General features: G+C 47.3%; 1 protein-coding gene across 6 annotated transcripts in view; it reads left to right on the top strand.

Annotated features, from left to right (window-relative positions):
- Positions 1-516: 516 nt before the first annotated feature.
- The window catches only part of BAG1 (BAG cochaperone 1), a 48,130-nt gene continuing 34,020 nt past the window's right edge, over positions 517-14,626 (top strand). For 3 of the 6 annotated variants that reach the window (XR_008959897.1, XM_057313512.1, XM_044386856.3), the window contains exons 1-7: positions 532-767; positions 2,149-2,277; positions 4,183-4,265; positions 5,981-6,094; positions 8,255-8,362; positions 9,332-9,394; positions 9,920-10,010. Coding sequence is in view for 5 of the 6 variants with exons in the window: in XM_057313512.1 (XP_057169495.1) it covers positions 731-767; positions 2,149-2,277; positions 4,183-4,265; positions 5,981-6,094; positions 8,255-8,362; positions 9,332-9,394; positions 9,920-10,009 (624 nt within the window). In the remaining variant the exon portion in view is untranslated. Of the gene's footprint in view, positions 768-2,148; positions 2,278-4,182; positions 4,266-5,980; positions 6,095-8,254; positions 8,363-9,331; positions 9,395-9,919; positions 10,011-11,693; positions 12,830-14,626 lie in introns of those variants that run through there. The other 3 variants (XM_044386855.3, XM_057313511.1, XM_048222964.1) reach the window with 3 other exon arrangements.

Below are 14,626 nucleotides of genomic sequence, written 5' to 3'. Positions count from 1 at the left end.
ATTGGAGTTTCCCGACCCTTTTTCCGGGTTTTCAGCGCGGCCTTCCGGGGAAGGAGAGCTCCGGGAGGTTGGAGGTGGCGGACAGTCGGCAGGGGCGTGGCCTCGGTGAAGGGCGTGGGGCGGGGTTCCAGATGAGCGGGGCGGGGCCTCAGTTGAGTGGGTGGGGCCGGGGCAGCTTTGGCCGAATACAGCGGGGCCAGAGCGGGGCCTGCTCCGAGGGGCGGGGCCGGTAGGCCAGGCGGGCCGGGCTGGCCAGGAGGGCCGGGACTGGTCGGGGTGGGCAGGGGTGGGGCTGGGAGGGGAAGTAGCCGGGCAGGGTTGCGAGGCGCCGAGCTTAGCGCCCACCGCTGGGTGGTCAACAAGCGCGGGTCTGGCGGAGCGCAGTGGCGCGCGGAGACTGCGAGGCGAACGGGGGCGGCTGGGTTCCCGGCGGCGCGCCCCTCGGCCGGGCCGGGAGCCGCGCCAGTCGGTGCCCCCGGCCGAGCGCGGCCCGCCTCCCTCTCAGCGATCATCCGTCCGGAGTGCGGCCAGCCGGCATGCCAGATCCACCAGGGGCGCCGCCGCCGGCGCTCGCAGGCCGCGGGTGAAGAAAGTGCGGCCTCGCTCGGCCCGGAGCGAAGAGGAGGCCCGGAGCGAAGAGGTGGACCGGAGCGAAGAAGTGGCCCGGAGCGAAGAGGTGGCCCGGAGCGAAGAGGTGGTCCGGAACGAAGAGGTGGCCCAGAGCGAGGAAATGGCGGCAGCCGGACTCAGCGTGACCGTCACCCACAGTGAGCTCGGACGACCGGGTGGGCTCCGTGCCGGGTGGGCGCGGTGCGGGGCTACCAAAGTCCGGCGGGGATCCTCCAAAAGCGTGTGTTCTTGTGTTGGTTCTGGCGTCCTGAAGTGTGGCGTCTTGTTTGTGTTTGTCCGGCTTTTGGGGCGGGTCTTGTGTCAGCACACCTTTCCAGTGGCCAGTGTATTTTGACTCAGGCCATTTGTTTTATCCTCGGTGTCCGTGCTTCATGTCGTCGTCCTGGTTGTGTGTGTTAGTGTGTGCCTGCGCAGCTATTGTGGGTCTTTGTATCAGGACTGTATTTGGCCGTGTCGTGCATGACTGCTGTGTGTCTGGACACCTATGTGTGTGCTGAGCCTAAACTCATGTCCGTTGTTTGAGTGGGCTGTGGCTCCAAGCATACACTCTGGGCACCCTTTGGGTCTGTCAACTATTGAAGTTGACGTGGATCTAAACAAAGTCAGTCGTCTCAAGAGCTGAGTCTATAAAGTCTTCCCAGGACTAGGAGAGTCCCCAGAGCCTCAGAATCTGAAGACCAGCATTCTAGATCCTTCAGTTTTGAATGACCTTGGGATATCTCCTTTCTAGGCTTCTGGTTTCTTCCTTGTGAAGTAGAGTTGGTAGCACCTGTCCCATTAATTTCATGGGGCTCTTGTGCAGGCTCAAGGCTTGGCATATGCACTGGGCATGGGCTGTCTCCTCACTGTCCACAACCTGGAAAAGAATTGACGCTCCTGGTTCAAAAAGAAGTTTTTTGCTGTTTGAATTTACTCACTCATTGTCTATTTACTGAGCACCAACCATGTATGTGCCCAGGTGTGCCCAGTGGGACAGACTTGGAGGAAAAATAATCCCTTACTCATGACAGCAAAGGAGACAAGAACATTACAGAGTACAGGGCAGTTAGGCCACAGGAGGCAGATGGCTTGTGATGAAAAGCATGGCCTTAGGAATCAGATCTGAAGTCAAGTTCTGACTCCTCAGTTGAGTCTCCATAGGCAGTTCTTAACTGGACTGAACTTAGTTTGCTTATCTGTCTGTGAAAGGCAGATTAATATAGGTAGTACCCACTTCAGGGGGTTGTTCTGAGAATTAAGTTAGATAATGTTTGAAATGAGCCCCGCCACTCCTTTATGCATGTTAAGTGCTTAAAATGCTAGCTGATATCACTAAATTGTTAGTTATTATTATAGAGGAAACAAAAATCCTCGAACAGGTCACCAGACAAAGCTGGGAAGATGGGGGGACAGGCTGTTTGGAGTAGGTGGCAAATGAACTGGGCCTTGAAGGCTGGGTAAATAAATATAATAAAGTGTCAGCCTGTATTGGTTTATGTGAAAGAGTTTTCTTCATCAAACACTCTTCTCTCTCCCCAGGCAATGAGAAGCACGATCTTCATGTTACCCCGCAACAGGGCTGTAGTGAGCCAATTGTCCAAGACCTGGCCCAGGTTGTTGAAGAGGCCACAGGAGTCCCACTGCCTTTTCAGAAACTTATATTTAAGGGTAGGCATTTCTCTTCCAGCTTTGAGTCTTTATGGCTAAAGGGCCTATTTAAAACTACTTAACCTTACTAATGATAACTCTTAGTTTTTAAACTGCGATAATTCTTATTTGCTTGTTTATTCATCCATTCCTTCAACACATTTTATTGAGGACCTACTATGTACTGGACATTTTCAAACACTTGGACAGGTATTAGAGTTGAAGTGTCCCATGAGGATGGCAGAAATCTTACCATTTTTGGTGCAAGCACATGGGTAGTCTTCCCTGGCTAAGTCAGATCCTCTTCCCATCATATGTGTATATGGCACTACCTACCAACTCTTCTGCATAACTTGTATTGGAATTACTATTAAATAATTGTCATAGTTGCTGAACATCTGATTTCTCTGTTAGAATAACTAACTCTATGAGGGAAGATACTGCTGTGTCCAGTGCTCAGCATAGTGCTGACACAGAAGATGTTGAACAAGCTTACCAGAGGCCTGGATGTGGCAGGCCCAGTAGATGATGCTGATTTCTGCTAGGCCCCACCCCCTCTCTATCCCCGTTCTTTCTTCCCATTCCCATGGGAACTCGTTATCATGGTGTCTGATGGGGCCAAATTCATCCCACGAATTTATCCCTTAAAGGATTTAGTGATGGGGGGGGGGTGCCTGGGTGGCTCAGTCAGTTAAGCATCTGCCTTCAGCTCACAGAATGGCCCCAGGGTACTGGGATCGAGCCCCGTGTCTGGGCTTCCTGCTCAGTGGGGAGCCTGCTTCTCCCTCTCCCTCTGTCCCTCTTTCTGTTCATGTTCTCTCTCTCTCAAACAAATAAAATCTTTAAAAAAAAAAGAATTTAGTGATGGGAAGCATTTTTTTTTTTTTAAAGATTTTATTTATTTATTTGACAGAGATAGAGACAGCCAGCGAGAGAGGGAACACAAGCAGGGGGAGTGGGAGAGGAAGAAGCAGGCTCCTAGCGGAGGAGCCTGATGTGGGGCTCGATCCCATAACGCCGGGATCACGCCCTGAGCCGAAGGCAGACACTTAACCGCTGTGCCACCCAGGCGCCCTGATGGGAAGCATTTTTATTTATATGTCATAATGCAACTCCTTGTGTTTTCTTTTTTTTTTTTTTTTAAGATTTTATTTATTTATTCGACAGAGATAGAGACAGCCAGCGAGAGAGGGAACACAAGCAGGGGGAGTGGGAGAGGAAGAAGCAGGCTCATAGTAGAAGAGCCTGATGTGGGGCTCGATCCCAGATCGCTGGGATCACGCCCTGAGCCGAAGGCAGACGCTTAACCGCTGTGCTACCCGAGCGCCCCTTGTGTTTTCTTTTTAAAAACATTTTATTATGGAATTATAAAAGGCAGTAGAAATCCATGTTTCAAAATAGAGGAAAGCACAAAGAAGAAAATGTTCTGGATAAAACCTCTCGTTACATTTTAGCATATTTCTATCCATTTTTACAGGCATCCTGAAGTGTGGGTTTTTATTTGTGTGTGTGTGTAGTTGACAAAACAGATTATATTGACTATACAGTTTTTATAACATTTTTCTTATAAAACTGAACCATCAACATTTAATGTGGCGTTGAAGTTTCCTGAAAAATTGCTTTAGTGCCTACAAAGTCTTCTATTTTACTGATGTATGGTTAATTAGCCCCCTGTTCCTAAATGTTTGTCTCTTTCTAGTTTCTCACTATTATGATTTAGGTTGCACTGAAGATTACTTTATAACACTTACTGTGCAGGCACTGTCCAGTTACTTGTTTAGGATAAAATCTGAAGTGAAATTACTGGATCAAGATACCTTTGGAAAAATTAACCAATTTATCCTCTTCTCATTAGTGAACACACTTACTGAAATCTATTTTTAGTGTTGTACAATTGTTACCACTTGGCATAACGTCTCTTTTCAGGAAAATCTCTGAAGGAAATGGAGAAGCCATTGTCAGCACTCGGAATACAAAATGGTTGCCGAGTCATGTTAATTGGGAAGAAGGTAAATTGCTTTTTCTACCAGAATACCCCAGAATCAAATGACTAAGTTCTTTTATACATATTTCTATTTAAAAGGCCAAATTGGGAACCCAGATTCTACATTAGTGAAATAGCTCTCTCTAAACAGATATAGTTCCGTTTATTTGATGGGGTTGCTAGGTTTGTTATTCTCATGCCCTCCGGCTCCTGTTGGTTATTGCTTTTGCTCTGGGAATTATGAACAGTTAATGCTGCTTTAATAACGTAGCTCTTGTAATGGTGGTGTATCTCAATTTGGTTAAAATGGTGCCTGAGTCAGGCCTTACTGACTTGGAGGGGATTTGCAAGAGAAACTTTGGTTAAAATAAGCCTATAGATTTTTAAAAGAAGTCTTCTGCAAATTTCATGAGTCTCTCTCCCTTTAAACACCCTTTCCACTAAAATATTCCACGAGGGAAAGCCCTCTTTGGCTGGAAAGAAAGGTTCAGACTAAAGAACCAAGGGAGGAAGGGGCGCCTGGGTGGCTCAGTTAGGTGTCTGCCTTCAGCTCAGGTCATGATCCCAGGGTCCTGGGATTGAGCCCTGCATTGGGCTCCTTGCTCAGGGGGGAGCCAGCTTCTCTCTCTCTGTCAAATAAAGAAATAAAATCTTTTACCAAAAAAAAAAAAAAAAAAAAGAACTAAGGGAGGAAAAAGAGCCAGTTAGTGAGGACAGTAGCCCCAGTAGTGATGAGAGAGGGCTATGGCCAGCCCTGCATTGTGACACAGTGAACTTGTTGGTCAGGAAGTTTCCTTATTTTGAGTGAGGTGGCTGATTCAGAGTGGAGAGAGGGCAGAGATTAGCAACGTGGAGGCAAAGAAGATCTAGTCCAGCCACAGAACAGCCAGGATGGCACTCAGGATTTGGCCACAAAGAACGATGTGAACAATTGGGGTAGTATAAAAGCAGGAAGTTGCTGGCCCTGACTACCTATTGTTTAGATGAGAGAAGGCGAAATATTCTAGATTTCTTTCTCAAGGGTCAGGGAGAATAGTTCTGGGCAATGGGCAGAACCTAAGGGTTGAGTTTGAAGAAATTCTCGAACCCCTAATTGAAGCTGCCCTGGGGTGTGTGAAGCCAAGTCTGATTCAAGTCTCAGTTCCACCTCTTTTGGGCTGTGTGACCTTAGGTTACTTTACATTAAACCTCAGTTTCATCATCTAAAACACTACCTTCCTCACTGGGTTGTAGTAAGGCTTAAAACAATCGTACAGATAAAGTGTTTAGTATAGTGGAGGGAATGCTCAACAGAAGTATTCATCATTATCATCATCTTATTAAATGGGAGAGCTCAGTTGGTGGGTGGCACTTACGCATTCATTTAAAGGGACGGTAGAATTGCACCTGTCTCACCATTCCCGACTCCTCACAGGTGTCCACCGTAATCTGTTCCCCCTGGAAGCTTCAGTCTGGAGTCAGCTGCTGATCAGCCCCACTTGAATTGGCTCCATTCTCTCAGCCCAAGCTGACTGGGTCCTTGCAGAATGTTTACTTAGTATCCTCTCTAGTGTAGAGTCTTTGTAGGTAGAAAACCTTCATATGTAACCCTTCAGCTTGCTTTCCAAGAAGCAGCAGAGTTAAGGCTATTTTTTCAAGGTGAGTGGTTTAGCCCAGTTGCGGTCAGATTTTTTTTTCTTTCCAGTCAGAAGCTACTGTTCTTCGTGATTATTGACTTCATTCTGTTCTTAAACATTTTAGAACAGTCCAGAGGAAGAGATTGAACTAAAGAAGTTGAAAGATTTGGAGAAGTCTGTGGAGAAGATAGCTGCCCACCTGGAAGAGTTGAATAAAGAGCTTACTGGAATCCAACAGGTCACTCTCTTTGGGGAGATACAGATGTGTGGCTGTGAGGGCAGGCTCTCTAGTCTGATTCCCTGGGTTCAGATCCTGGCTTTACCCTTTCTATTACTATGGGCAAGTTTGCCTTGTCTCAAGTTCCTCATCTGTAAAAAGGGAAAAATGATGGTACCTCCTCTTAGGGTTGGTGTGAGGATTAAATGATGCAGTTTGATGGGCGCCTGGCTGGCTCAGTCGGTAGAGCACGTGACTCTTGATCTTAGGGCTGTGAGTTCAAGCCCCATATTGGGCATAGAGCTTACTTAAAAAAAAAACAAACTGTAGAAAAGATGATGTAGTTTGAGTCTGATGCCTACTAAGTGCTTTATAACTGTTATTATTATTGCTATTTTCAGACCCCAGCCAGCATCCGTTCGTGCTCCTAGGAGAGCACCTGCCATGCCAGGATCATGTATTGTCTGAAATAGAACAGGTAGCTTCTCTCAGGCCCAGCTGTTATGATGTGTTTAGCAAGACAAAGAACATTTTGTTGATGCATAAAAGGTCCAAGTTGAGCTTGATCTTAGCGGGGAGTAATCCTGTTCAATTCCTTGTATTAGAGAAGGGGTACTGAAACTAAGTAAGGGGGCGCCTGGGTGGCTCAGTCGGTTGAGCGGCTACCTTCTGCTTGGGTCATGATCCTGGGGTCCTGGGATCGAGCCCCATGTCGCGCTCCTTGCTCAGCGGGGAGCCTGCTTCTCCCTCTCCCGCTGCTGCTGCTCCTGCTTGTACTCCCTCTTTCAAATGGATAGATGAAATCTTAAACTAAGTAAGATTGTGAACTAGCCCCAAACCACATATTTTTTTTCCCTCTCAGTTTATAATGTTAATAGATGTAGGTTTCTGTTTTAATTACAAAAGTGATCATACTAATTGTATAACTTTTAGGTAAACATATGGGCATTAATACCTATAGGGCCCTGACTCAAAAGATAACCAATACTAAAGACTGGAATATGTTTTTGCATCTTAAAAAAGTTGATATAGTGTTGTGTACGCTTTGTAAATTGTTCTTTTATTGGATAAAAAAATTAAACATTTTCCTGTGTCATTAAAAATGACCATACTTGGAGTGCCTGGTGGCTCAGTCAGTTAAGTGTCTGCCTTTGGCTCAGGTCATGATCCAAGGGTCCTGGGATTGAGCCCTGTGTCAGGCTCCTGCTCAACGGGGAGTCTGCTTCTCCCTCTGCCCCTTCCCCCGCTCATGCTCACTCGCCCTCTCTCTCTGTCAAATAAAATCTTAAAAAAAATGATCATACTTTTCAAAACTTGCATAGTATTGTAACATATATGAATGTATCATGGTTTCCCTAACCAATACTGTATTGTTCATCACCTGATGTTATTTTAGCATTATGTGTTAATGCTTCTCTGAACATCCTTGGACATAAATCTTTTTTGACCATTTCTGATTATTTTTTGGGGGTAAAATAAATTCTTTGACTTGGAATTGCTGGCTAATGTTTAAAGCTTTTACTGCATGTGGTCAGATTTACATCTTTGATAAACATCCTCGGAGATCCCGGCTGTCTACCCATTGTCACCAGCTAACTGATCACTAGGCCAAGCAATGTGAATAAACAGCAAGACAATTTAATAAAAGCAATGTAAATGCTGCCGTTTGTTAACACATGTCTGTGTCAGGAATTATATTAAGAGTCTACATATATGTTCCTCTTTATCCTCATAGTAACCCTCTGGGGTGTGGGTACCATAATCTCCATTTTAAAAGTGAGGACTTAATTAAGGCTCAGATAGGTTAAGAAACTGTTCAAGATTTCAAGCCTGTAAATGGCAGTCAGAATTCAAGTCTGGGCCTGTCACTCTACACCCTGCGTTCTTAACGTCTGCCTCTTGCGTGTGGGTATACACTGGTGGCTGGAGGCTTCACCAGAGCCAGGCCCCAGGAGGCATTAGCAGCCGCAGTGGGCCATGTGAGCTAGAGTGGCCTGCAGCCTATTCCAGTGCATGGGGTGGCTCTTTTCTCCAAGAGATAAAGTTGCGGGTCTGAGGTCTGGCCCAACCTATTAGGCGAATGTGGGCTCAGGGTGTAGCTGCTTCATCAGTGCCTTGGCCTCAAGTTTTCTGTCAGCCTCGAGGCTGACAGTATTGCAATAACGCATTATTCCTGCACAGGGCTTCCTGGCCAAGGATTTGCAAGCTGAAGCTCTCTGCAAACTCGATAGGAGAGTAAAAGCCACAATCGAGCAATTTATGAAGATCTTGGAAGAGATTGACACACTGGTAAGTACACATTCAGCTGAGAAGAACTAGTTTCCTTTGACTATGTTTCAGTCAGTATCACTCTTTCAGTAATGCACCCTTATTGTCTGAGCATATTAAGCGCCTGCTGTGTGCCAGACACTGCTCAGTCCTTGGTGGATACACAGAAAGACAAGATAGTTCCAGATTTTTAGGCACTCATGTCCCACCAACATAGGGCTTTTGTCATTTTTATGTCTGTATGCTGAAAGCACCTAATCCTCACAATGTTGGGACCCAAATGGACTGTGATTTTATGGTCAGAGAGACAAAGGCTTCGTGCTACTCACGTGACTGATAGCCCACTGGGCTCATTACCTATACAGAAGTCAGTCAGACCCAGCTCTTGTGAGACTGGTGAGAATCATCGACTCCCACATTCCCTTTTATAGAATGACATTAACGATATTTCTAGCCTGCTACCTCATTTTTTTTTAAAGATTTTATTTATTTTTGAGAGAGAGGGAGCACGAGCGGGGGTGAGGGGCAGAGGGAGAAGCAGACTCCCCACTGTGCAGGGAGCCTGATGCAGGACTCGATCCCAGGACCCTGGGATCATGACCTGAGCTGAAGGCAGACGCTTAACAACTGAGCCACCCAGGCACCCCGATGCCTCATTTTTGAGGGTGAATTACTTTGCCTGGGATTCTAGGGGAGTCAGAGAGGTTGTAAAGAAGCACAGTGAGCTTATGGCATGGCCAGGACATGTACATAGGAAACAGAGAAAGGACAAAGTCCATGTTACAGATCAGTTTCCATGGCCCAGACACTGAGAACAAAAGGAGCTTTTATAGGGGTGAGAGTTATGGGAAGGGCCATGTAGGATACAGATCAAGGGACATCATTCCTGAACATGCACCCCTCATTCATGTTGGTGTACTGTGGGTATTTTGTTGTGTTGTTACGTCACTTTTATTGAGATTATTGATGTGTTAACTTATTTTTCCACAGATTCTGCCGGAAAATTTCAAAGACAGTAGACTGAAAAGGAAGGGTTTGGTGAAAAGGATTCAGGTGAGTTGTGTGGTGAAGCCTTACAACGTTTAATGTGTTGGTGTGTGTGTTTATCTGTTCAGAGTAGGATAGGGTAGAGGTGTGATGTGTGGTATGGACTTTCTTTTGGTTGTTATTTCATGAGCCCAGAAATAAGAAAAGAGCTCCTTTCATGTCCCTGTAATTATATTTGAATTTAAACTGACTGGGGAGGAAGATCACCAGAGAACAGTATGACTGCCACATTACACAATTCCAGGAGGCACTATTCATGTGAACACTGTTCCGTGAAATTGTGCAGGACAGTGGCAAGGCTTCCTGTCCTCACCACCCTTCTCGGGGGTTGTTGCCAGAAACCCTGGTCCTACACTGCCCTCTGCCTCCCTCCCCTTACCTGGGAACCCAGGCTGGCTCCCTCCCTCCCTCCACAGCCCATTTTGGGTCAGTCACCCGCGGGTTCCCCATAATGGCTGAGCAAAGAGCCTTGCCTGGGCAGGGGGCGGCTAGCCCTGGATGGTCCCTCACTGTCTGGCATTCGTGTTTCAGGCATTCCTAGCGGAGTGTGACACGGTGGAGCAGAACATCTGCCAGGAGACAGAGCGGCTACAGTCCACAAACTTGGCCCTGGCCGAGTGAGGTGAGGCAGAGAGAGGCGGGGCTGCCCTGAAGAACAGCGCCAACCAGCTCTGCCCTCTCCAGGATAGAAGTGACCTGATTTCTCCAGGGCTGCTGGGGATAGTTGGCCACTTGCCAGTTTTCCTGCACTTACCCCTGTTCTCAGTGAACAAGTATTGTCTGCAGTCCGAAGTAGAGCTTCTGTCTGTTTTCTCATTCTGCCTCTGTGTGGTTGTGCCGTCCGGCAGCCCACCTTTCTGGAGAGGGCCTCCCCTGCCCATCTTCCCAGCTCTTTCGACGTTGGGGTATTTTCTTGGGCTGGCGAGACCTCAGATTTGTGTTGGAGTAATTCTGGGTTTATAGGCCACCCCCATCTTCAGATTCATGAGGACTTTTTGCCCTTGTTGATTCTGTAGCCTGTCGATGTAACCCAGAATCACCAGGAGGTTACATCTAGTCAGGAATGTTGGGAGTGGCTCAGAACAGGTGTTTGGCACACAGGGTAGTCCCAAGTATCCCTCGTTGTAACCGAATTCTGGAACAGGTGGCTGGGTTGTTGGTGAGGTTGGTGTCCTTACCTCCCAGTGACCCTGCCCAACCACAGGCCCCTAGATCTCAGAGGCGCATTCTTGGGGTAGGGCTTGTATTGATATGTGTGGACTTGCTTGTCCTTAAGTAAATCTTTAGAAGGTTAGAACCTAGTAATGACTGAATCTCTGCTTGAAACCAGGTCACAAGTAGGGCTCGCGGGAGATAGAGAGAGGATCCACAGTGAGGCACGTGGTGAAGGCAACCATGAACTTCTAAAGTGTTCCTCAAAGGCATTTCTGTTCATTGTACCCTTCTGAGGTCAATGTTTCCTTCAAGGCTGTTCTATTTGTTTTGTGGCCCCCTCCAGTGTTACTTTTTTAAAAAAGCAGTTTATGTACACATCAGCAAGCAAAAAATGTTTAAATGTTTTTTTGATGAACTATGAAAAGCAAACGCCTTCTGTAGTTCTAGCTATAATTTGTGTTGAATAAAGTCAAAAGTAGCCCTGTATCCTAGAACTCTTAACCGGGTCAGCTGCTGTCACCACATTTTTTCACACAGTGCCCAGGAGACAGGCTTCCAATAGGCCACTCTGAGGCCGACCTTACTTTAGGCCTGTGCAGGCGGGACCTAGGATAGGGGTGAGCAAGTGGATGAGGCTCAGCCCAGCCTGGCCCACTTCCCACTTGAATCAACAGTTCAGTATGTATCTGAGTTTTTATGTGGTCGCTGTGTGGCGTTGGGCCAAAACATGTAATGAGAAGTCCCTGTGTGCCAGGTACTAAGTTCTTCAGGTATATTAGTCATTTAATCCTCATACATTCTAAGAGGCAGACAGATACTGTCCCTGTGTTCGAGGTGAGGAAGCAGAGAGCTTAGGTAATTTCTCAAGGTCGTAAGTGGCAAAGCCAGGATATAAAGCTAGGTGGTTTGATTCAGAGCCCACACTCTTCACTATACCGCCTCCCCACACCATGGGCTCTCTCCCTCCCCTCTGTCTCCCTCTCCTTGTCCCTCTCCCTCCTTCTCCCTTGGTGCTCTCCACTTCCCCTCTGGCCTTCTGCACAGCAGCTTCTCTACAGAGCAGCCGGAGTGGTCATAAAGTGCACATCTCAGCATGTCTGTCCCCTGAGGCTAGAGGCCAAGTCCTTACCCTGTGTGCTCTCCCTTTCAGCCCCAGCCACTGGCCTGTTGGCTGTCTGCTGTTAGACACGCTGGTCTTCCAGATGCTCTGTGCCTTCTCCTGCCTTGGGGTCTCTGCATATGCTGTTCCTCTGTTTGGACAGCTCCTCACCATCTCTTTCCCACTCCTGTTACCTAGTTGTGAACCTAACTCAAATGTCTCTTCCATGGAGAAACCTCATCTTCTGTCAGAGAACATATCAAACCCCCAGGTGATATCCTTTCACAATTTGCCATAACTTTTCTTTATGATAAATAGCATGATAAACCATGATTTATTTGTGGGATTATTTGATTAATATTTACCTCTAACCCTAGACTCTAAATTTCTTGGGTTAAGGGGCTTCTTTGTCTTGTTCACAGCATATTTCAAGCACATTGTCTATTTACAATAGGTGCTCAATAAATATTTGGAGAATGAATGAATGTTGATCGCACACATCTACAATGAAATTCCCACGGCTACACTCTGTCAGCACGGGAATTTACAGCATCAACAGCCATCGTTTGATTTAAGGGTGGAGAAGAGAGGCATGGGCGACTGGGCCCGTGTATAGGGTGGTGACTGGGGCCTGTGTACAAGCCCCCCCACCCCCACAGATCTGCACATCCACAGGGTGTCTCTGCCTGTGAACAGGGAGAGAACACTCCTCAGCTGCCCACTTTTCTGGGACATGGCCAGTCCTACTATAAGGGGAGCCAATGGGGCTTTGTGATCCCGTAAACATCCTTCAGCCTCACAGAGCTAGAAGAATTCTCTCATACATTGTTTAGTCAACAGTTTCTACTTATCCTTTAAGATTCAGCGTTAACGTTACCTTCTCTGAGAAGCCCTTCTTCCTCTGGTAGTTGGGACTCTTAACTAAAAGCACCAGAAACTGAATTCCAAAGAGTCTGTTGAAATAGAAAATTTATTGGGGCTCCTGGGTGGCTTAGCTGGTTAAGCATCCAACTTTTGGTTTCGGCTCGGGTCATGATCTCAGGGTCGTGAGATTGAGCCCCGCATGGGGCTCTGTGCTCAGCAGGGAGTCTGCTTGAGATTCTCTCTCCCCCTGCCCCCCCCCCGCTTGCCCGCTCTCTCTCTAAATGAATAAATAAACCTTTTTTTAAAAAAAGGAAAGAAAAAAATTTATTGGCAGGATGTCAAGTTATTCCACATGGCCTTGGGATGTTCAAGGGCAGTTGGGCTTCAGGAATTCAAACACAGCCTGGAATCACTCTCTGCACCTCTTTCTTTGCATGCTGGCATCATTCTCTCAATCCTGCTTCTTCCACAAAGTGGGAAACATGGCTGTCAGCAACCCCACTTCACACATCTGACAGCTTCACTACCAGAGAGGAACTGCCTCTTTCCTTATTTGTGATTCAAAAAATCCTGGTGGAGAATTTCTTGGCCGATCAGTAATGGGCCAGGGCAGCAGGATCACATGCCCTAGGTAGGGCCTTTAGGGGCCCACTGTTATTCTTCCAGAGACAGGGCCAAGTTTCCACATTTGTAACGTGGGGAATTAGGTATTCCCATGGTGATGCCTGGCGCCTGGCACATTGTCCAGGTGTAAATCATTGGGATTCCTCATCAAGGGTGTGGAAGCCTGGGAGGGGAGGGTCACCAACAGGAAGCTTGGCTGAGAAGCTATGCGACCTGAGTATAAGAGGGGCTTCCCACTTAGGGCCGAGGCTTAGAGATCACTGATACTCACTCTCCTCCTATAAGTGAACTAATTTTCAGCTTAACACATAGCCAGCCAGATAACAATTTTTCCCGGTCTCCTTGTGCTAGCTGGCCAGGAGACTACATTTTAGGCAATGGGATGTAAGCAGAGTGTGTACATCTTATGGGAAGCATCTTCAGAGGCAGTAGAGTGCCCTTCTTTGCCTCTCTGTGGACTGGAATGTAGACATGATGGCTGGAGTTCAAGCAGCTGTCTTGTACATTGAAGGGGAAACTGATGAGGATGGCAGAGTAATGATATATAAGGAGAATGAAGTTAGAGCACTGCATAGGTCTATGTGTGAGAGAAATTAACTGTTTAAGCCACTGTTATTTTGGCAGTTGGATTTCTCACCGCCAAACTTAATCCTGCATCATTCCCATGCAGGAGAGGAGCAAAATTTCTGTTACCAGTCCCTGCCACCTGCAGATCTATCAGCCACAGTTCCTGCCCATGTCCCCATTTCAGTTGTCTAGGGAATGCTGGTTCCTGCCTTCCCTGCACCGGCTTTCTTCCCAGTGTGTTTTCCCACAGCACATTTCCTGCTCTGTCTGCCCACCCTAAAGCAGGAATCTGAGTCCATGTGACACTGTTTCTACTGGCCAGGCCCCTGTCCATACTCTTTTCCTCTGCCACAATTATCAAGTGGCTCCTTCTATTAGTTTTGGCCAAAAGAGGGTCTATTTGACATGGACCACAGGCTAGGGCCTCTGTGATGGTTTCTGGATGTTGTGTGTTTTTGTGGGCCATTGTATAGGCACATGTGTGCTATGTATGCCTGGGGTTGTGTCCAGTGCCAACAATAACAGAATGGATGGTGACCAAAAGAATAGAGCAGGGTCTGGACGTCATCCTGCTGTGGGTGGCCAAGGTGCAGGGGCACACTCAAAGCCTTGGGGCAGCCGTTTTTAAATGTTACAGACCTAGGTCAGTATTTTAACAAGTAGTTCAGATACACTGTATACACTCCCTAAATATTAGCTGTGGTAGTATCAGCATGTGTTTCTGTGTGTGTAAGACTTGGGGTGCTGGTACAACCCAGGGAGAAGGCCATGAGGGGTGTGGGACTCTCCCAAAGGCTGGTTCCTGCTCTCTGACAATGGTGGAGGGTACAGAGGTCAACTAGGTTCTTGACAAGCAGGTTGGGGCAGACAATTGTGCTGGGGACAGGGGCTGACCTCTTCAAGAAGCAGAAGGGGGGCGCCTGGGTGGC

Source organism: Ursus arctos, unplaced genomic scaffold (assembly GCF_023065955.2).
Source record: "Ursus arctos isolate Adak ecotype North America unplaced genomic scaffold, UrsArc2.0 scaffold_18, whole genome shotgun sequence".
Classification (NCBI taxonomy): domain Eukaryota; kingdom Metazoa; phylum Chordata; class Mammalia; order Carnivora; family Ursidae; genus Ursus; species Ursus arctos.
Note: the sequence above shows the minus strand (reverse complement) of the source record. Positions and strands in the feature narration are given on the sequence as shown.